At 35.2% G+C, this 23113-nt stretch overlaps 1 protein-coding gene across 1 annotated transcript; it reads right to left on the reverse strand.

Moving 5' to 3' along the window:
- Positions 1-342: 342 nt before the first annotated feature.
- Positions 343-1295, reverse strand: LOC124993332 (olfactory receptor Olfr180-like). The gene is given in 2 exon segments (XM_047565106.1): positions 343-767; positions 770-1295. Coding segments are annotated over 2 exon segments (951 nt in total).
- Between the last annotated feature and the right edge of the window lie 21818 nt (positions 1296-23113).

Consider the following 23113-nt stretch of genomic DNA (forward strand, 5'->3'; position numbering starts at 1 on the left):
CAGAAAAAAAAAACTTTTTTCCTTTAACTGGATAATATTAATCAAAGGAGATTCTTTTCCCATTTAAATATTTAATTTTGATTCTCTTTTGATTTATGGAGGCTTGTAACAATACAGTCACATAATTTCATGAGACTAATAAGAGTTGGTAATACTAGTGACCTTTGAGTTTCCTTTGATTTACTCTGATTGTTTAATATGGATTAAGATTTGTCAAACGATAATAAAATTCTATCATATAACCTTTAATACACACAATCTAATGACTTAAAGATAATTATGTAAAACATTATTTCCCTTTTCTATGTTCATTATTTATGAAAACATTTTGATAAATTAAAATTAATTTGCTACAGGGAATGAAGTTGGTTTAAGAATGTTATAAGACTGCAGAACATTTTTAAGTACATTTTTCACCTCCTTATTTCTCAGGCTGTATATAAAAGGGTTTAAAAGGGGAATTACTATTGTATAAAAAATTGCCACTGGTATATCTTTATCACCTTCTTCAAAAGGCCGAATATACATGAGGAGACAAATGTAGAATATAGAGACTGAGAGAAAATGGGATGCACAAGTAGAAAATGCTCTACCTCTCCCCTCCTTGGAGTTCATTTTGAAAATTGCAATAATAATACAAAAATAAGAGATCAGAACAGTGGAAATGGTAAAGATCTGAATTGGCATTGAAAAAATATATATCATTAGTTCATTAATAAAAGGATCAGTACAGGATAGTCTATAAAGTGGAAGGATATCACAGAAAAGTGATCAATCTGATGAGACCTGCAGAAAGTTAGCCTTAATAGAAGTCCTACATGAATCATAGAATGCAGATTACTAGCTATGAAGGTTCCTGTGGTCATCTGAATGCAGAGTTTCTTTGACATCAGGGTGTGGTACTGCAGAGGTCTGCATATGGCCACATAGCGGTCATAGGCCATTGCTGCCAGAAGAAAGCAGTCTGCAGTCTCAGCAAAACAGAGAAAATAGAACTGTGCCATGCACTCATCGAGGGAAATCCTTCTGTCCTCAGAAAAGAGGTTCTCTAACATCTTGGGAGTGATGGCACAGGAACAGCAGGAGTCCATGAGAGCCAGGTTGCCCAGGAAGATATACATTGGTGTGTGAAGACGGCACTCCATGTAAATCAAGGCCACCAACCCTAGATTCCCCACCATGGTGACCAGATAGATGGCAGAGAACATCACAAACTGAATGGCCTTCAAATCTGGGTGATCTGTAAACCCCATGAGGATAAATTCAGTTGTTATTGAGTGATTTGCCTCAGGCATTCTGGACTTCTGTGCTGTGATATAAATCATAAAGAAACTCAATTGAGATTTTAAGCAGAACGCATTTAATTTAGCTGCTCCAACTACTGTATGTATCAAGAGCACCTCTTCTTCCAATCACCCTACACTGTGTCCTGATCAGTAGCACACTCACATTATGTCTAGTCTTTTGAGAGGATTCATGAACATTGATTGTGTACACAGGAATTGGTTTAAAATGTCTTTTTGAATTCCTATGGTGGAAAAGTGTTTCCACATGCATTATCAAATCCCCATATATAAATTCACAGTCAATATATAAGCTGCCATTTCCCAGTTAAAAGATATTTCTTATGTAACTTCCTCTAAATAAAGACAAATGCATGATAGTATGTAAATAAAGTATAAATTACATAAATATATAACAACATATAAAGAAATACATGACTGTATATTTATCTTTCTTTAGAGAAAGTTACCATAAGAAAATACCTATTAATTTGGGAAATACCAAATTATTTATTTCTACATGGGGATTTGATAATACATGTAGAAACACTTTTCCTCTTCTGCATGTATAACTAAAAGAAATCAATAAAATAAAAAAGAAAGATAAAAAGTTTTAAATGTTATCCTATGGGACCTATGAAGTGTTTAAAAATAAATTGATCTTTTGAAATTTTAAATGGCTAAATGTCTGTTTGAAACTGCAGAATCACTCTGAGTTTGAAAAATGTTTTCTCTCTATTGGTAATCTTTCCCAGACCAGGTCACCAAGAGATATCTTAAAGAAAGATCTGAGGGAGCAGGTATGAAAAATGGTGAAATGAGACGCACATCATTACCCTTTGTACATGCATGATTACACGAATGGTATAAATCTACATCGTGCACAACCATTGAAATGAAAAGATGTACCCCATTTGTGTACAATGAATCAAAATGCCGTCTGTAAAAATAAAAAAAAAAATTTAAAACAGAAAGATCTATTTATTTATTTGCTTTTTTTTTTTCTACTGTGGATTGAACCCAGGGATGCTTAACCACTGAGCCACATTCCCAGTCATTTTTATATTTTATTTTTGAGACAAGGTCTTGCTAAGTTGCTTAGAGCCTCCCTAAGTTGCTGAGGCTGGCTTTGAACTTTCAATCTCCCTGCCTCAACCTCTCAAACTGCTGGGATTACAGGCATGCACCACCATACCCAGCAGATCTATTTAATTTTTAAAATGATAGACATATAAAATGTAAGTTAAAAATAATTTTTATATTCATTATAACATATTTGGAATGCTACTCCTATCTTGGAGGACAGACTTCTGAAGGAGTTATTACTCTTAATAAATTTGTCTTAATGCTTTCTCCCTCTAGTTTTAAAGTTGTCCTATAGGCATATCTGACATTATGAGACTTGTTGACAGATTCTCCACTCACAGTGTGCATATTCTTCATGATATATACCTCTCTTGCACCATTTCAAACATCTCTAGAAAGTAATGACTTACCTGTATATTTGCTGATTAAACTATGACACTTTTGAACTTGCAGTTCAAAATGATCGTTTATTTGGTTTCATTAGCATCCTCAATTCAGAGATAAACTAAATAAATAATAAGGTGGATAAAATCTGAAAACAATTTAACATACTGAAGTGTTTTACAGAAATGTGTATCCTATGGAGATTTCATATTTAATTAAACTTGCAAACTAATTTACCCCTGATCTGCCACACATTTATGTTAGTTCAATGATCACCCAAATTTATTACATATTTATATAGTTTGGTGAATATGCTATTACAACATTTCAGGGGCAGAAGCAGTAATGTGTTTTAAAAATATGACATGATCATCTTTCTTCCAGAAATTGCTGCACTTTTTTAGATTTAACACACTTCAGATAGAAGACTTTTTTGGAGAGAACCTACAATAGTTACTCAAAGTGTGGTGTTTTAAAAACATATTTTGGTTAGTATTTTTCTGTTTCTTATTATTTTCTATACTGAATTTTATGTACTATTTACTACTTATTCACACAATGTAGCCTATAATACAATGAATAAAATTCATTGTACTTTATTTTTAGGTCTATAACACTTTTAAAATATCCCTCAGAATTATAACATTTTAAAAATTATTTGTAAAATTATAAAAATACTGCTTCTAATCATTATTTTAGTAACACCTAATGGTAAATCAACTGAAAATACCTATGAGGAATTCAGAAAAATTGGCTTAGATATCAAGCATTAACATTTTATTTAGAAGATATAGTATCAAAATGTAAATAAAATACATTTTCTTTACCAGTGAAAAATATAATTATTCACCTGAGTCATAAATCACTTTTACTATATAACCCAGAATTATTTTAGAGTTGCTGGCAGACTTACCTGTATATTTGCTGATTAAACTATGACACTTTTGAACTTGCAGTTCAAAATGATCGTTTATTGAGTTTCATTAGTATCCTCAATTCAGAGATAAACTAAATAAATAATAAGGTGGATAAAATCTGAAAACAATTTAACATACTGAAGTGTTTTACAGAAATGTGTATTTCTTCTTATTTATAATATAAATCCATCCTCATATTATGAGTTTGCTAAAACACATTTTATATAAGCTCATTGACTATACACACACACACACACACACACACACACACACACACAATTAGGAAAATTGGGAACAAAATCTTTGGTGTTTAAAACATTGGGGAATAAATTATGATAATCTAGAATACCTTCTCTACTCATAGGTCAGTAACAATAATTATGTTAGCCACAGGGCAAAGTTAAAGTAATCCACTGATTCTAACAGGATTTCCTTGGCACTGACATCAGGGTAAACTTACAGAGATTCCTAATCTGAGAGGCATGGTTCCCCAAACACCAACCAAAGAAATAAATTGAGGATATATGAAGTTTAATATTCTGAGATTAAATCCAATGGCCATCAATAAAGTTGGTTTATGGATCATCTTCATTTTTCAAAAACTTGATTTCTCTCTCTCCCTCTCAATCATTGTTTACTTGAATACTACAATGGACTAAGGAAAAAGATTCATTTCAATCAAGGGGACATTAAACAAAGATTTGAGGAGAGATTGGATTTGTGGAGGAGAAGCCAAAGTGTGGTGTGATCAACCTCTGTTGAATACCTTTTCTTTAACTTCCTACAATGAATCTGTCTAAATCCTATAGATAAATTGTCTGACCTTGTATTTCTTTAGTTTCACTTATGGAACATAAGATAATACGAAAGAAACCAAAAATTTACTGAAGTATTTTCAAAATTAAAAGACAGTATACACACACACATAAATTTATTATACTCTGAAACCATCCCCATCAACAATGCCACAGTCATAAGGTAGCTTTTATTGGTCTCCCATCTTCATCCTTTCTCTACTATGGATATGCTTTTTCACACTTGAGGTGTTGCTGACTGTTTGTGACTCTATAGTCCAAGTCTTTGTCTATATCTTGGATTCCAAGGACTCTGCAGATGGGGTTGACAGCACCTATTCCTTTGTTTTTTCCCATTCTCCTTTATGAACCCATCTCTAGGAATATCCTCATCACTCCTCTAGCTCTTGATGTACTAGATTTCAATCCTGGGTATTTACTCAGACTCTCCTCCTATCTGAAATGCCCTCTTGGCCATTATTCTATCTAAATCTATTCAATTTTTAGGTGAGGTCCAATTCACACCATGAATTTGTCTTCAGATTTTTAATTTGCAGAGTAATTGCTGTCCTTATGATGCAAGGATATCTGAATCGGGATTCATTTTGTATCTTCATCCAGTTGATCTTCATGGTCAAGTTTGTTTATCTCAGATAGATTTATTTTCTTGTTGACTTTACACAAAGCAAACATCTATATTTATAACTATCATAACATTCTTTAGAATATCATTACAAAGATGAGAAAATTTTACCATCAAACTTTTTATAAACATGCTAACATAAAAGTTTTAAAATGTTATTCATATCATTTTTCCCAGAATAAAGTGATATATGAAACTATGTCAAGTGTGTATAAAAATTTAAATTTTATCTGTATTATATGGTTTCTTTTTACAAAGAAGTTACATTTCACTTAACCAAATATCAATCACACTTATATTAAAGGACAATTATGTTAATTACTTTTGAAGTATTTGACAAATAACTTTATCATCAGAGAATGGATCAGCAAATTTAGAACACCTATTTTTATTAAAAGTCATGTATATATATATGGTTTTTCCTAAATTCAGCAATTAATTTTAAGTATTGACATTATTCCAATCAAATCTTTGTATATAATATCATAACATGTCTAGTATTTCAAAAATCATTTTTATAAAAACTAATCACATCAGTGACATCCTGTGTCTTTTCATGCGCTCCTGACAATAGTTTCTGTACTGCAATAGTTTTCGTATAAATGATGAAAATGATTATTTTCAAATGGAGTGGTGTTTCCACTTGTTCTACTCATTGATTGATGGTGCATCAGCTTCATCTTTTTAATTTGTTCTTTTTAGATATACATGACAGTAGTGTGTTTTTGACATATTACACATACATGGAGTATAACTTATTCTAATTAGGATCTCATTCTTGTGGATGTACATGATGTGGAGTTTCACTGGTTGTGTATTCACATATCAACCTAAGAAAGTTAGGTTGGATTCTTAACCACTGTCTTTCTAATTCCCTTCCCTTCATTCCCCATTGTCTAATCCAATGAATTTCTATTCTTCACTCTACCCAACTCCTGTTATTGTGTGTTATCATTCAGCCTTTGGTATTTTGGGAATTGGCTAATTTCACTTAGCATTCTAGTCTCCAGTTTCATCCATTTATCAGCAAATGCCATGATTTCATTCTTCTTTATGACTAAGTAATACTCCATTATGTATATATGCCACATTTTCTTTATCCATTCTTCTGCTTTAGGACACTCAGGTTGGTTCCATAGCTTCATTATTGTGAATTGAGCTGCTATGAACATTGATGTGGCGGCAACACTATAGGATCCTGATTTTAAGTCTTTTGGGTATACTGAGGAGTGGTATAACAGAGTCAAATGGTGTTCCATTTCAAGTTTTCTGAGGAAAACTGCTTTCCATAGTGGTTGCACCAATTTGCAGTCCCACCAACAATTTATGAGTGAAACTTCTTCCCTCAAATCCTTGCCAACATTTATTATTACTCATATTCTTGTGCCATTTGACTGGAGTGAATGAGAATCTCAATGCAGTTTTAATTTGCTTTTCTCTAATTGCTAGAAAATTTGAACATTTTTAAAATATATTTGTTGACTGATTATATTTCTTCTTCTGTGAATTACCTATTCAGTTCCTTTGCCCATTTTTTGATTGAGTTATTTGGTGTTTTTGTATATATGTGGGTTTGTTGTTGTTTGGTATAAATCCTGGAGATTAATGCTCAATTTGAGATGCAGGTGACAAAAATTTTCTCCCATTCTGTAGGTTCTCTCTTTACATTCTTGATTGTTTTATTTGCTATGAAGAAGTTTCTAAGTTTGATCCCATCCCATTTATTGATTCTTGATTTCACTTCTTGCACTTTAGGTGTCTTGTTGAGGAAGGCAGTTTCTAAGCTGACATGGTGGAGATTTGGTCCTACATTTTCTTCTAGTAGGCACAGGGTCTCTGGTCTATTTCCTAGGTCTTTGATCCACTTTGAGTTGAATTTTGTGTGGGGTGAAAGATAGGGATTCAATTTCATTCTATTATATTTCGATTTCCAGTTTACCTAATATCATTTGTTGAAGAGGCTGTCTTTTCTCCAATATATGTTTATGGCACCTTTGTCTAGGATGAGATAACTCTATTTTTGTGGGTGTGTCTCTGTGTCTTCTGTTATGTTCCATTGGTCTTCAGTTCTGTTTTCATGCCAATACCATGCTGTTTTTGTTATTATAGTTTTGTGGTATAATTTAAGGGTCTGGTATTGTGATGCCTCTTGCTTCTCTTTTCTCACTAAGGTTGCTTCAGTTATTCTGGGCCCCTTATTTTTCCAAGTGAATTTCATGACTGCTTTTTCTACTTATATGAAGAACATCACTGGATTTTTAATAGTCATTGCATTAAATCTGAATAGCACTTTTGGTAGTATGGTTATTTTGACAATATTAATTCTCCCTGTCTAAAACTATAGGTGACATTTCCATCCTCTAAGGTCATCTTCAATTTCTTCCTTTAGTGTCTGTGGTTTTTGTTGTAGAGGTCTTTCACCTCTTTTGTTAAATTGATTGCTAAATATTTTTTGAGGCTATTGTGAATAGGATAGTTTTCTTAATTTCTCTTTCAACTGATTCATCATTGGTGTATAAAAAATTAACACCCATAAATTAAGTGTATCAGTTTCTTACTGATAAGAGATTCCAATTTACTTTGTGGGCACATTGCTGTTTTGTATTGTTTCTACCAATTTTTTTTTTTTTTTAAATCCATGCCAATTATTTACTCAGTAAGGAAAAACAAGTGTTTTCTCAATGATATGCTGCTTATTGGTTTTACTTTAAGTCACCTCAATAGGGGCTTCTTAACTTTTTGTCATTTAGTAAAACTTATAAAACAATAAAATGAATATTGCATAATAAAATCGACATTTACCAAGCAGTTGTTTCATTTTAGAAATTCTTTTAAAAACTTAATATTCTAAGTCCTTTCAATTTCATTCTCCTATACAATAAGTATCTCAGTTCTACAGAAGGGGAAGGGAAGCTAATATAAGAATCTTAGTAATCACCCAAAGTCCCGCACCTGGTTTGTGACAACCCAGTACTACCACCCAGCAAGTTTGATTCCAGAGTCCAAGGTCTGTGTCTTAATTATTACTGTAATATAGTGTTCTTAATTACTATATTATCTTTGCAATTTTTTTAAAACTTATTTTATTTGTCTATTAGAATTATGCATACTAGCAGGACCCACTGTGATATATTTGTATACCCACATAATGTAATTTGACCAATTTCATTCCCCAGTACTTTTCCTTTCCTTATGTTTCTCCCTCTCCTTGGTCCCCCTACTGGTCTCTTCTTTTATGAGGTTTTTTGTTTGTTTGTTTGTTCATTTGCTTTTGTTTTTAATCTCTAACTTTCACATATGAGAGAAAATACCTGAGGTTTGACTGTATTACTTACAGGGAGCTATAACATGCAGTACCCTCCCTAGAAAATCAACAACTATTCTATAATAAACCACCCAGAAATCCAGCCTGATATATCAGACTGATAAGAAGCCAGAATACCATTCTAAGCAATAATCCAGGAAGCCAAACAATGTCTTCTGTAACAACCAGTTCAAAATGACCAAGACTTTGATTAATAACAGTCAATTACCTAATTTTGGTTCTTGCTTCTGACTTAGGACCAATCAGAGAATTCCAACTATGCTCTCCTAGTGAATCACATGGGATGCCCTTCTAGTTAGCCCACTTATGGCTTCTACATGACAACAGCTTCCAATTCAGAGACATTCAAATTTCTGCAATTTTTTCCATTACAAAGTTTTCCATTCCTCCACCATTTTTTGTGTCTCTGCCAAAATGCAAGGATCATAACAGACTCTCATTTGTTACCAAACTATGAATAAATAGACCTTGAATACCTCACTAGTTTATTCTCCTCACACATGCAGGACAAACACCAAATGAGGCTTTTGAGATCCATTTTGTATCTAGCCTGGGCATAACCAACAGTATAAATCTGTGGATAAGTTTGGTCAATGGTAAATTAATCAATTGGTCCTTATCTTAATTGATAGTTACAAGTTTCCTAAAATGCGTACCAAAGCATTATTGTAATCACTCTTCCTTTCCCGGTCAAGAAGTAGTTGAGATCTTGCTATTATTTAGAGTTGTTACAATTAACAAAGCCATGGTAGTTTGTAGGTGTCTTAAAAGTCTCCGGGTACATTATCACATCAGGCTCTTATTAACATATGAGCAACAAGGAGATCTATTTTACATAAATACAAAGATCAGATAGTAATATCAAAATGCACTGTGAAAAGTATTGGAGTGGCATCTAATTACAGAACGAGAGTTCCAAATGCATATTCTCAGAGAAGAAAAAAGTATGTCTTTGGTAAAAACTTCTAACTAAATTTCATTAATCTGAATTTCTTTCTAAAGCTTACACTCTTTATGTTAAAAGAAATGAAAAGATTTTTTAAGACATACAGGTGCGTTGGAGTGAAACCTCATTTGAGAACTCTGGGACTGATACACAAATCTGGTTATTCAAAATATTGACAGTCCTGGCAAATTTGGGAGAATGAAATCTACGAGTCTGAAGATATTAAAGAATAGAGATTACTGAGAAAACAACAAAAATCACTACAGTTGTTTTATGGTTTTATTAAGATATAATTTACATGTACTAAAATGCATTCCTTTTAATAGTTAAATTTGATATGTTTTAGAAACTGTACATAATTGTGCCATGACCATGGTCAAAATTTAGGACATTTTCATCACCTCAAAAACATCCTTAAATGTCACTTTGCAGTCAATCCCTGCCCCTAACCTGGCCCCAGGCAATCACAAACCTGGTGTTCATCACTATAGGTGTGTCTTTTCTAGAATATTATAAACATGGAAACATAATTTGTAGTCTCTTGTGTTTGGATTCTTTTATTTAGTTTATTCTTTGGAAATTCATCTATATTGTTGAGTGTATCTGTTGCGTTTCATTTCTGAGTAGGATTATCCCGTATTAACCTGACTTTAAAAATGTTTTCGTGGTGCATTATAGTTATTCATGATAATGGGGTTCATTTCAACATATTTATACATGTATGTATTATAATTTGCTCCATTTTAATCCTCTATTTTCCACTTTCCCCTCCCCTCTACCTCCCCCTGCTCCCTTCCTCTACTCTATTGGTTATCCTTCCATTTCTTTGTTTATACATTTTTTAAATTGATGCTTTATAGATATAAAGTCTGGTTCAACGATCAAGTCTCCATTTTTAGATTGCATGACAAAGGTGCTAATGTTTATCACTAGGGGGAGATGGAGGGACATGGAAGAAGGATTGGTTTTTCTAGTTGCCTGTTAATTCTTTCTTGCTCTTTAACACAATTACAAGTGACATACATGTCAGATACTGTTTTGGTTAGTTTTTCTGCTGCTGTGACCAAAAGACCCGACAAGAACAATTTTAGGGGAAGAAAAGTTTATCTGGGGGCTCATGTTTCAGAGGTTTTAGTCCATAGAAGACTGGCTCCATTCCCTGGTGCTCAAGGTGAGGCAGAACATCATGGAAGAAGAATGTTGCAGAGGAAAGCAGTTCACATGATGATCAAGAAGCAGAGACTCCATCTACCAGCTACAAAATGTATACCAAAAGGCACACTCCCAGTGACCCACCTCCTCCAGCCACAAGCTACCCACCTTCAGTTACCACTCAGTTAAATCCCCATCAGGGGATTAATTCATGAATTGGGTTATGGCTCTCATAATTCAATCATTTCTCCTCTGAACCTTATTGCATTGTCTCACACGAGTTTTGGGGGACACCTCACATTCAAACCATAACAAATACTAAGTGTATTCACCTCCATGGATGTGAGAATCACCCCAGTTGTAGGCTTACTGGATTGACAACCCTGCCCACAGCTTCCTCCTTGCTTCCTCAGCAAGCTGGTTTTGGATGGACTGTGGCCTGAGAGGACCCAGACAATTTTTGACTATACAATGTACTACAGGTCCACTCTGTCCAGCAAGATCTATAATTCAACTTTAGGGAGGAAGCCCTACCTTCCTAGTTATTCCTTCTTTATTAATTTTCAAAATTTGTTTCAATTAGTTATAAGTGTCGGTAGCCTACACTTTAATATATCATACATAATGGAGTATAATTTCTCATGCTTCTGGTTATACATGGTGTAGAATATCACCAGTCGTATAGTTATTTATGCACATAGGGTAATAATGTCTGATCCATTCTACTGTCCTTCCTACCCTGGCTGCCCCATCCCTTCCCTTCGTTCCCTACAACTTCTTTTCCTCAAGCATAGACTACATTTTAGAACTATTTTATCTCTTCCTATCTCCCAAACTTTCCTCTTTCTCCTAATTGAACATTTACTGATTCAGTGCTGGCAGTGATCTAAGAAGACCAACTTTAAAATGGGATTATAGAATAGGTGTTTCTCTTGCCCAAGCAGAATATTAAGACCTGTGACCCTGGCCAACAGTACAGTTAAGCAAGATAACACCTGCAGTCCCAGTTGAAGTTCATACCTTAGAAACTCAGGTGGCTCTTCACTTGACCAATACATCAGTAGTATGACTTCAAGGGCTGTGGTGTAAAATGGATTTTGAGTATACAATATGGCTTTCAGGAAGAAAATGACATGCACTGGTCTTTTATTTCTCAAATCATAGTCTGGTAGGATTTTAACAAGAAGGTAGAATAAAAGGCCTAAACTTCCTTTCCCTTACCCCACAGATCTACTGGTTTAACAGTAACACACAGACCAACTCCCTTAGTGGGAAACCCAGAATCTAATTGTAAAACTTCTGCATCCCAGACAAGCACAAAATCAGTCACATTGAAGTCAGGGGAAGACTGGAGATATCAATTGCCATAATCCTACTTTTGCACAGCTCCATATAATCAGGGGAACCTTCAGTCCCCAGCTTCTCCCTGGGGAAGAAATGAAGGAAAGAACTAGACTTGTCCAATTTGTTAATTTTTTGTAGGTTTTCTGAGATACCAAGTGTTGAAAAACTAACAAAATTGTCAAATTTTTAGCCAGACTAACTAATTAAAAGGAGGGGAAACTCAAATAAAATAATAAATGAAAGAAGAAACTTTACAACTTATGTTGCATAAATAAAAAGTCTAAAGAAAGACTTCTATAAACAATTACATGCCAACAAAGTGGGTAGTCTAGAAGTAGTCCCAATTATGTCTAGTAAATGTCTAGTATTTTATTGTAGTATCCAATTATTATTAATAGAAACAGTAAATATCTTCAAATAAAACTGACTTAAAAATGGATGAATTCCTAGGAACATATAACCTACTAAGATTGAATCATAAGAAACAGAAAATCTGAACATAATTATAACAAATAAGGACATTGAGCAATCAAGAACCCTTCAATCAACCAAGTCTTGGATTACATGGCCTTATGAATGAATTCAACCAAATATTTGAAGACTCATTAATGGCAATCCTTGTTATTCTCTTCCTCATAATGAATCAAACATCTCCCAACTCTTTTTAAGATGCCAAAATTACCTTATTACCATATTTATACAGGGGCCAAACTTAAGTAACAAGAGAAAGAGAAAATATTTTATTTGGGAATTAGCAAAGGATTGCAATTTGGAATATGCATGCTATGACAGATCAAAGCATATGATAGGTAGACAGAGGAACTCATGAATTTTAAAAAGACAGTACAGAAAATGTTACAAAAGTCATTTTGAAATAATTGTCTTTGACTATAAGGTTAAATCACAAGAATAATATTAGTCCAAGGTTGAACAGGCAGTTGCTGAGCAGATATTGGTAAAAGAAATATCAACAGTGGAATGAATCTGACAAAACTTTCCTGTTAACATATATGGATACACCACAGTGAATCTCGCTGTCATGTAAATACATAATCCTAATTAGAATAAGATATATTCCATGTTGCATAAATATATCAAAATAGATTATATTGTCATGTACAAGTAAAAAGGACAAATAAGAAGAAAAAAAAGAAATAATCAACATGTCATGGATTACTAGACAAAGGTTTGAATTGACTTAAATGCCTGGACACCAAAAATGCCAGGGTACCTCAACAAAGACCCATGGAGACTTGTGGAGTTATTTTCAGTTATTAAGTGCATAATTGGAGAGACATACTTGATAGCAAGAAGATGCACATTTCCTTTATGACTCATGTGGTGAGAACGAGAACCATTATGGTAGGAAAGGCTATGTATGATTGCCTGGAATTTCTCCTCCCTACTAGAAGAAATTCTAAATTTATAGATCAATTGTGGATATCAATCAAATTAGGCTGTAGCAGCTTTTCTTCAATTGCATGTCTGTGTGTATTCATAATATGTAACTATATATGTATATAAAACACACATATATATCCTACATAAATTTATATGTGGACTAGAGGATGGGAGATAATACCAAAAGGATGATATATATATATATATATATATAGTTTTATACACACACACACACACACACACACACACACATACACATGAGTAAATCATGCCATTCTTTCCTAACTGGTAAAGTTTTCTGCAAAGAACTACTCTCATTTTGAGACATGACTATTATCTTGATTCTGGGTCTTGATATCTACTTATATCAAGTGCTCAATTATTGTTGATTTTGAGTCCATCTCTCCCTTTAGATTCAATAACATTTGCTTTATATAATTAAATGCTCTGACATTAGGTGCTTAAATATTTACAATTATTATGTATTTTCTCTGATTTTATGCATTCAAAATTATATTATAACCTTTTTCCGTTCATAGTATTTGATTTGAATCTGTTTTATCTGACATAAGTATAGCTATAGCTACTTGCTGTTGATTTCCATTAGCATGAAATATCTTTTTCATACCTTAATTTTCAGTTTATTTGCCACTTTACAGGTGAAGTGCTTTTATTTAGGCCATGTTGTTGGGTTTTGGGGTTTTATTTATTATTTTTAAAATTCATTCGGCCAGTCTAAATATTTTAGTTGGGAATTTTAACCTGTTTACATAAGAGGTTATTATTGATAGGCATGGATTTATGCTTGTCATTTTGCTAATTAATTTCTGATTGTTTTGTATGTTCTTTGTCTATTCATCTCACTGTTAATCTTTGTGGTTTGGTTTTTTATGTTAGTAGTTATGGTCCTTTTACTTTTAAATATAGGACTGTCTTTGGTATATCTGTAGAGCCAGTCTGTAGTAATGAATTCTCCCAGCTTTTGCTTGTCTTAAAATACTTTATTTCTACTTTTTGTCTGAAGCTTTGCTATGTAGTATATTTGTGGTTGGCAGTTTGTTTCTTTTAGGATTCGAATAAATCATATCATTATTTCCTAACTGGTAAATTTTGTGCTGAGAAATCTGTTGTAAGTTTAATGCAGATAACCTTACGTGTGACTTGATTTTTTTTTTCTTCTCATTTTTGTTATACACCTTTGTTTTAAATGTTTTGATACCTTGACCATAATGTTCTTCAGAGACAGTCATTCTGGATTGAATCTATTGGAAGTTCTTGGAAGGTCATCTCATTCCCAATATTTGGAAAGTATTCAGCTATTATTTTATTAGCTATGTTTTTTCCACATTTTCTTCTGCTTGATCTAGTTTGTTGCTGATGTTCTCAACTGCATTTTTTAAAGTCATTTGTTGAGTTCTTCAATTCTAAAATTTCTCTTTGTATCTTTTTATGTCTATCTCTTTGTTGAATTTTTCATCCAGGTCATGACTATTTTCCTAATGTTAAATTTTCATTTCATATTCTCCTGCATCTCATTGAGTTTTCTTTGAATTATTATTTTGAATTATTTTTCAGGCAGTTGATTTTCTTTTAGTTGGGTTCTATTGCTAGAAAGTTGTATTCATTAGGAGGCATCATGTTACCTTAGTTTTTCATGCCTCTTTTGCCTCAACAATATTTGAAAATATGGAGAGTCAGTTTTTATGGTCTGATGGTGAAATGATTATCTCCACTGTCTCAGAGGACCAAGTCACTCAGGGTCATCTGACAATTTGTTTCCTGGAAATCATGGGTATGGTGCTACCAGGCTGTTTCCAAGAACCTCAGGGGGTCAAGTCACTCAAGTGGGGTGGCTGGTTTCTATCAGGGGCTGAAGGTTGATAGATGGGGCCACCTCAGCAGCTTTCTGAGGCCACAGGAATGTTCTTTTCTGAATTAAAATAATCTGTAGATGATGATGATGATGATGATGATGATGATGATGATGATGATGTTAATGGTTATTATTATACCTGTTTGCATCTCAGGGTTGAGAGTGGGTAAGTATGGCTTCCTAGTTTCTTCTTTGTTCTATAGGAGGATGTAAAGGATTTTGATTACTTCCCAGGGCCTGGGTGGACTAAGACACTCAGGTATGCCATCCAGTTGTTTTATGTGGTTGTAGGTATATGGGAAGGATCAACCAGACATTTTACAAAGCTAGAGAAGGAAAGGTGGTACCACCCTTTAGCTTTCCATCATCTCCTGGCTATTTTATAAACTGTGTGGTTGCAGGGCAGGCTGGATCTCAAGATAGTGCTATGAAAGACTGTATGGGGAGGGTACAACATGGACTGGGCTGTTTCTCTGAGTTGATGTAGTCTTATTGATTGCCTGGCAGTTCCCCAAATTGGGTTCGGATCCTGTGAGAACTGCGGGATTCTCTAGCAGCAAATACTCTATTTGTGACATCAGTGGGGATGTTGGGCGCCTCCTTCTTACTTATTCCCTGTTATGCAAAAATCTCTCTTAATCATGGTTAATCTCAGTTGGGGAGGTTGGATGGTCTATATCATGTGGTTCATTCTTGTTTTAGTCAGCTTTTCACTGCTGTGACCAAAAGCCTGAGCAGAACAATTAGTGGAGGAGACATTTATTTTGGGGCTCACTGTTTCAAAAGTCTCAGTCCATAGACACCCAGCTCCATTCCTCAGGACTTAAGGTAAGGCAGAACATCATGGAGGAAGAGTGTGATTGAGGGTAGTAGCTCAAGATAACACATCAGGAAGGAGAGAGAGAGAGAGAGAGAGAGAGAGACTCTCCTCCTTACGACAAAATATAAACCCCAAAGACATGTCCCCCCATGACCTATCTCCTCTAGTCAGAGCCTACCTGCCTTTAATTACCACTTACTTAATCTCTATCAGGGGATAAGGCTTTCATAATCCAATCATCTCACCTCTAAACTCTCATGCATTGTCTAACACATAAGCTTTTGAGGGACACCTCATATTTAAACCAAAACAATTCCCTTATTATAAGGCCATCTTGGATCTCTGTGTTTTAGACATCTCTGTCCTATTAACTCTGAGGCTCTCCCCCAAACAGTACAGTGAAATAGCAACTTTGTTTGTTTGGAGTCTAGTATATGGAGGGAAACACATTCCACTTGTCAGTGGACTTCTAATTTGATTTTGAAATGTTAAAGTAATTGGCATTTTGGAGATGAACCACACTTGGGTTCATTGATAAATTTGATTTACTAATATTTTGTTAAATTTGATTTACTGATATTTTATGAAGGATTTTTGTAATTATTCCAATGGGAATATTGGTCTGTAATTTTTCTTTCCTGTAATGCCTTTGTCTGACTTTGGCAAAAGAATAATACCAGATTTAAAACCTGATAAGTAAATTGACCAACTGGAAATTGTTTGTCAATTCACTTAGAATAAAAATACTACTTGATATATGATGGGGTTATGTCCTAAGGTTGACATACAAAATGAAAATATTTTAAGTTGAAACTTCATTTAGTGTGCCTAACCTACCAATCATTGCAACTTAGTGACAGTACCTGTAGAGTATCTGCTGTTTACGCTTCTGTTTGTGCAGTTGGTTGGGTATTGCAGCTCTCTGCTGCTGCCCAGCATCGTAAGAGAGTACCATCCTACAAATCATGAGGCATGAAAGAAAGCAAAATTCAAAATTTAAATATGGTTTATACTGAATGTATAGTGCTTTTTGCATCATGGTAAGCTAAAAAAATATATTCTAAATTGAATCATCACAAGTTGGGAACCACTTGTAAAATGTCCAGCCCATTCTGTTAAGGACTGAGACTGTGGAATGCATTTTAAATTCTACATTTTACTAACCTATTAAGAAAGACACCAAATCCCTCTCATTGTTATGGAAAATCATGCTCAGCCAGATACCAAGTTCCACTGGAGGGTTGGAAAACACAGATGGGCTAGTGCTCTGAAGTTCTAGACCCAGAGCTGAGGTTACCTTGGGCTTTAATAGGAAATTTGACATCATTTTTTAATTATTACAATATTGGTTGGCTTGAATTTTTGGACTACGTAACCAAAGACTATGTATGAGTGTTATCATGAGGTGGCCTTTACCACAAGCAGCAGTAACAATGACTTGTATTTATCTCCCTAAGAACTAAGCCTGGGAGGTTATAGTTTAGACAACAGTTAATTGGACTAGCAATTAAGTGATGTAGCCACATTCCTACAGGGTTCAGAAAGTTATGAAGTGTTAGAAGAAAGGATTTTTTTTTTTTTTCTTTTACAGGCATCTGTTGAATCTCTGGCCTTGAAAACCAGGGTGTTTACATTTTAAGAGTAGTCAGGAGGAGATCCAAGATGGTGGACTAGAGGATGACTGCATCTCCCATCGCTCCAGAACTCAGGATTCAAGAAGGGGAGGTATTGAGAGACTCGGTCTAACATAGAGCTGCGGGGTAAGTCTCTCCCACTGGGTGAAGCTCGGCCCGGGCAGCAGGCCCAGACAGGGGGCAGCTTCTCAGAGCAGGGCAGGGCAGTGACAGTCTTCCCCAAGCAGCCCTGCTCTCTCTGGTGGCAGACACGATCCACAGCCAGCTTCTAGGAGCAGGCCGCCCAGTGAGAGCTTTTCCACGCAGACCCAACCCCAAGCCCTGAACCCAGAGGCGGCCAGGCCGACTGCAGGCGGCTTCTCGGAACAGGGCAGGGCAGCAAGAGACTTCCCCAAGCAGCCCTGCTCCCTCCCATGGCAGGCCTGGTCCACAGCCAAGTTCTCAGAGCAGGCCCGCCCAGTGAGAGCTTTTCTGCACAGAGCCAACCCCAAGCCCTGAACCCAGAGGCGGGCCTTGGCTCGCAGGCAGGTTCTGGGACCAAGGCAGGACAGGGAGGGGCTTTTCCCGAGCAGCCTGGCTCCCTCAGGTGGGGGCAGGCCCTGTCTATAGCCAGCTTCTAGGAGCAGGACCGCCCAGTGAGAGGATTTCTACCCAGAACCAGCCCCCAGCCCTGGACCCAGTAGTGGGCTAGGGGCAGTTTTCTTCGGAAGCACTGCATTATCAAGTGCCTCCAAGACTTCAGGCTACTGAAGGCTGGGAGATGATATACTGGGAATCTACAGGGACACTATCAGCCAACAGAGGAAATCTGCAATATCTCAGAGTCCCACTGACATCTGACCAATATGAGAAAACAAGGGAAGAAAATGTCCCAAACTGTATCAATAAAATCCAATGACAGCACAGCAGAAGAAATATCAGAAAGGGAGTTCAGAACACTAAAGAAAGAAATTAAAGAAAATCTTAGAAGATGGAAAGATCTCCCATGTTCGTGGTCAGGCAGAATTAATATTGTCAAAACGGCCATACTACCAAAAGTGCTATACAGATTCAATGCAATTCCAATTAAAATCCCAATGACGTACCTTACAGAAATAGAGCAAGCAATTATGAAATTCATCTGGAAGAATAAGAAATCCAGAATAGCTAAAGCAATCCTTAGCAGAAAGAGCAAAGCAGGGGGTATCGCAATACCAGACCTTCAACTCTACTACAAAGCAATAGTAACAAAAATGGCGTGGTATTGGTACCAAAATAGACAGGTAGATCAATGGTACAGAATAGAGGACATGGACACAAACCCAAATAAATACAATTTTCTCATATTAGACAAAGGGGCCAAAAATATGCAATGGACAAAAGATAGCCTCTTCAACAAATGGTGCTGGGAAAACTGGAAATCCATATGCATCAGAATGAAATTAAACCCCTGTCTCTCACCCTGCACAAAAATCAATTCACAATGGATCAAGGACCTTAAATCAGACCAGAGACCCTGCATCTTATAGAAGAAAAAGTAGGTCCAAATCTTCACCTTGTTGGCTTACGATCAGACTTCCTTAACAGGACTCCCATAGCATAAGAAATAAAAGCAAGAATCAATAACTGGGATAGATTCAAACTAAAAAGTTTTCTCTCAGCAGAGGAAACTATCAGCAATGCGAAGAGAGAGCCTATAGAGTGGGAGAAAATCTTTGCCCCTCATACTTCAGATAGAGCACTAATTTCCAGAATCTATAAAGAACTCAAAAAACTCTACTCCAAGAATACAAATAACCCAATCAACTAATGGGGTAAGGAAATGAACAGACACTTCACAGAAGATCTACAAGCAATCAACAGATATATGAAAAAATGTTCATCATCTCTAGTAATAAGAGAAATGCAAATCAAAACTACCCTAAGATTCCATCTCACCCTAACTAGAATGGTGATTATCAAGAACAGAAGCAACAATAAGTGTTGGTGAGGATGTGGGGAAAAAGGTACACTCATACATTGCTGGTGGGACTGCAAATTATTGCAGCCACTCTGGAAAGCAGTGTGGAGATTCCTCAGACAGTTTGGAATGGAACCACCATTTGACCCAGCTATCCCACTCCTTGACCTATACCCAAAGGACTTAAAATCAGCATACTACAGAGATACAGCCACATCAATGTTCATAGCTGCTCAATTGACAATAGCCAGACTGTGGAACCAACCTAGATGTCCTTCAATTGATGAATGGATAAAGAAACTGTGGTATGTATATATATATATATATATATATATATACACAATGGAATATTACTCCGTAATGAAGAATGATAAAATTATGGCATTTGCAGGCAAATGGATGAAATTGGAGAATATCATGCTAAGTGAGATAAGCCAATCTCAAAAAACTAAAGGACGAATGATCTCGCTGATAAGCAGATGATGGCAAATAATAGGGAGTGGGAGGGGTTAGTGTTAGGTTTAGGGTTAGGTTTAGGGTTAGGGTTAGGGAGGGGGGCAAGAATGCAGGAAGGAAGGATTGTATAGAGGGAAAAGAGGGGTGGGAGTGGTGGGGGGGAAGGGAAAAAATAACAGAATGAATCAAACAAATTACCCTATGTAAATTTATGATTACACAAATGGTATGCCTTTACTCCATGTGCAAATAGAGAAACAACATGCATCCCATCTGTTTACAATAAAAAAAAGAGTAGTCAAACTCCTAGAGACCATTACTTTCAATCCAATATGTAGAGACCCCTTGCTTAATTAGGCTGAGAGTAGAGAAGGGGAGTTAACCCTTTCCCTAGGCATTGGTTCTTCATCATAATTTTATTTTTTTAGACATATATTTTTATTTGTTCTAATTAGTTATACATGAGAGTAGAATGCATTTTGACACATCATACATAAATGGAATATAACTTTTTATTTGTCTGGTTGTACATGATGTAGTTACACAATTCATTTATTCATATATGTGCATAGGGTATTAATTTCTAATTCATTCTACTATTATTCCTACTCCTGTGACCCCTCCCCTCCCTTCATTCCCCTCTGTCCAGTCCAAAATACCTCTATTCTCCTCCCACCTTATACAGAAAACCTCCAGAGTGCACCCAATATTACATATCTTGATTTTTAAGATATAGATTTTCAGTCTCTAATAATTCATCAAGCTGTATTTTTATATATACACTTTTGAATGTATTTTATTTGTGACTTTTATTTTAAAGTAGAAATCAAATCAAATTTTATATATTGGGATTGCCCTGGAGATGGCACTGCTATAGATCATCCAGCCTGGCCGGAACCTTGGGATCCTTTAAGAATAGATATGTCTAGTAAATGAATAAAATGTCACACAATCAAAAAATAATATCCCAGTATTCCAGAAAGCTACAGAAGGATATATTTCTTCAGAGTTGTAAAATGACCAGAGAATTTAATAGTTGAAGACAATGAACAATTCCCCAGGTCCAGGTACATCTGTCACTATTATCTTCTTTGGTCTATGATAGGTGTGTGTGCAAATAATTTCAAGATCAGTTTTACCCCAAATGTTAGAGTATTCTACTAGCATTGCTAGAAACGTTTTGATGCCACACTCTGTGCTAAATATTGTAGATATTTAAATACTATAAATCTTGTAACTCTTCATAAAATATTTGCAGTTCATGTATTATTCTCACACCCATCCCATTTATAAATGAAGGGCCAGAGAGGCACTGAGATTGTGACTCGGTCAAGCTGGTCAACCGAAGAGTCAGACATCATATCACAGGGGTCTGATCTAGAGAGTACATGCTTCATTACCCTATTTTGCCATCATTAATAATTGAGGACACTGCTTCCCTGAATCAGGCCAAGATCTGATCTCTTGTATATAATTAGTTCAGGGAGACTGGGGTAGGTAATTGGAGGAACTAGTCAACCCCTGATGTAGGTTTCTGTTAATATTATCTGAAAATTTATATTTAGATTAGGAAAGTGAAACCTTTGCTTTCTAGTATCTAGGACTCAAGACTACCAAACTGGAGATCCCTGGATGGTATGGCATAAAGTATGGAGTTAGCTACTGGGAATAAAAATAAGCGCTAAAGAATCAGAATTAACAGAATGGAAAGTGTACAAAATATTTCAGAGGACATCTATTACCATTATTATCTTACTCTAATGAGTTCAACACCAGCTTGATAGAAGATGAGGGTGTGAGAATTCATAGTTAACTTGGCTGAGTGCCATAACAGAGAAGAAATCTTCCCTTCTTGCCAAAATTGACTCTTGGGTCTCATCAGCATTGTGAAAACACTTTTTACATTTGATGAAAGTAATGTTTCCTTTCCAAAAAATCCCTATTAATTCCCTGATGAGGTCCACTGAGTATTGCACACAAATTGCATATACATGTTTATAATTACTGAATTCTCTGAATTCCCAGTCTGTAGGCATCAAACTTCTAATAAAGTCTCTAGTGGAGGCTCTGAGTCACAATTATATTTTAAACACAGAGTGTTAATTTTCTTGTAAATTGTCAGTTAACAACTGAATAAGAATATTCTTCATTGTACTGTGTTCAGTGATTCTCAGTTGATATATTCTTATTCAATAATTAAAGATAGTATCAAAAGGGATATATTTCAGTAATACTTGTTCTGATAAATAAATGAAGATGCTTTCTTTGAATTGTTAATTTATGTTTATAATATTTGAGAAACCAAGATTAAATCCTTGGAGATTAATCTAGCAGTAACATTTAAGACATTGAATAGGTAGAAAGTGGAAGACACCAGATATCTTAATTTCATGAATGAAAGCCCTTTTAATTCTACTTTTAATGTAATTTAGAATTTTAATAGATGAAAATAGGTATTTAATAGTTTTAATAGGTATGAAGTGATTGGAAGTGATTTAAAAAAATTTTCTTTGCCTATTAAAGCCCATTCTCCTTCTCTTTACCAATCTTCAGCTCTTTTTCACTTTTTCTGAATTAATAGTCATCTTCTTTCCCCTATATTCTCTATCTCTCTCCATCATCTTTTTCTTAGTTAATATTCTTAAAACTCCTTGGCTTTTGTTTCTTCCTCCTCACTTGTCCCCACGCATGAGAGTGGAGCTAAGAAAGTTCTACCTTCCATCCCGCTGTTCTTCTCAACTTGTTCAATGTTCATATTGAGATCCATGATGGTTAAAAAGCTAGCTACTCTGGATTTGTCTTCAATCAGATTAAATCACTTCTAAAGGTAGATTTATCTAATTTAAATGAGAGGAGTAGGAAATTGGTTTTTCTTTTTGTTTTTTTAAATGATTCTTGTAGTTACCAAAACTGAAACTAGCTCCTTGATTATAAATTAACGATAGAATCTCTTGCTTTTGCTTGAATCAACCTTTTCCATCTTTGTGACCAAAAAAACCTCAGAACACTTTTAGAGGAGAAAAACTTTATTCGATGCTCATGGTTTCAGAGGTTTAAGTCCATAGATGTCCAACTTAATTGTTCTCAGCCTGAGGTGAGGCAGAACATCATGGTAG

Source organism: Sciurus carolinensis, chromosome 9 (genome assembly GCF_902686445.1).
Source record: "Sciurus carolinensis chromosome 9, mSciCar1.2, whole genome shotgun sequence".
Taxonomy (NCBI): Eukaryota; Metazoa; Chordata; class Mammalia; order Rodentia; family Sciuridae; genus Sciurus; species Sciurus carolinensis.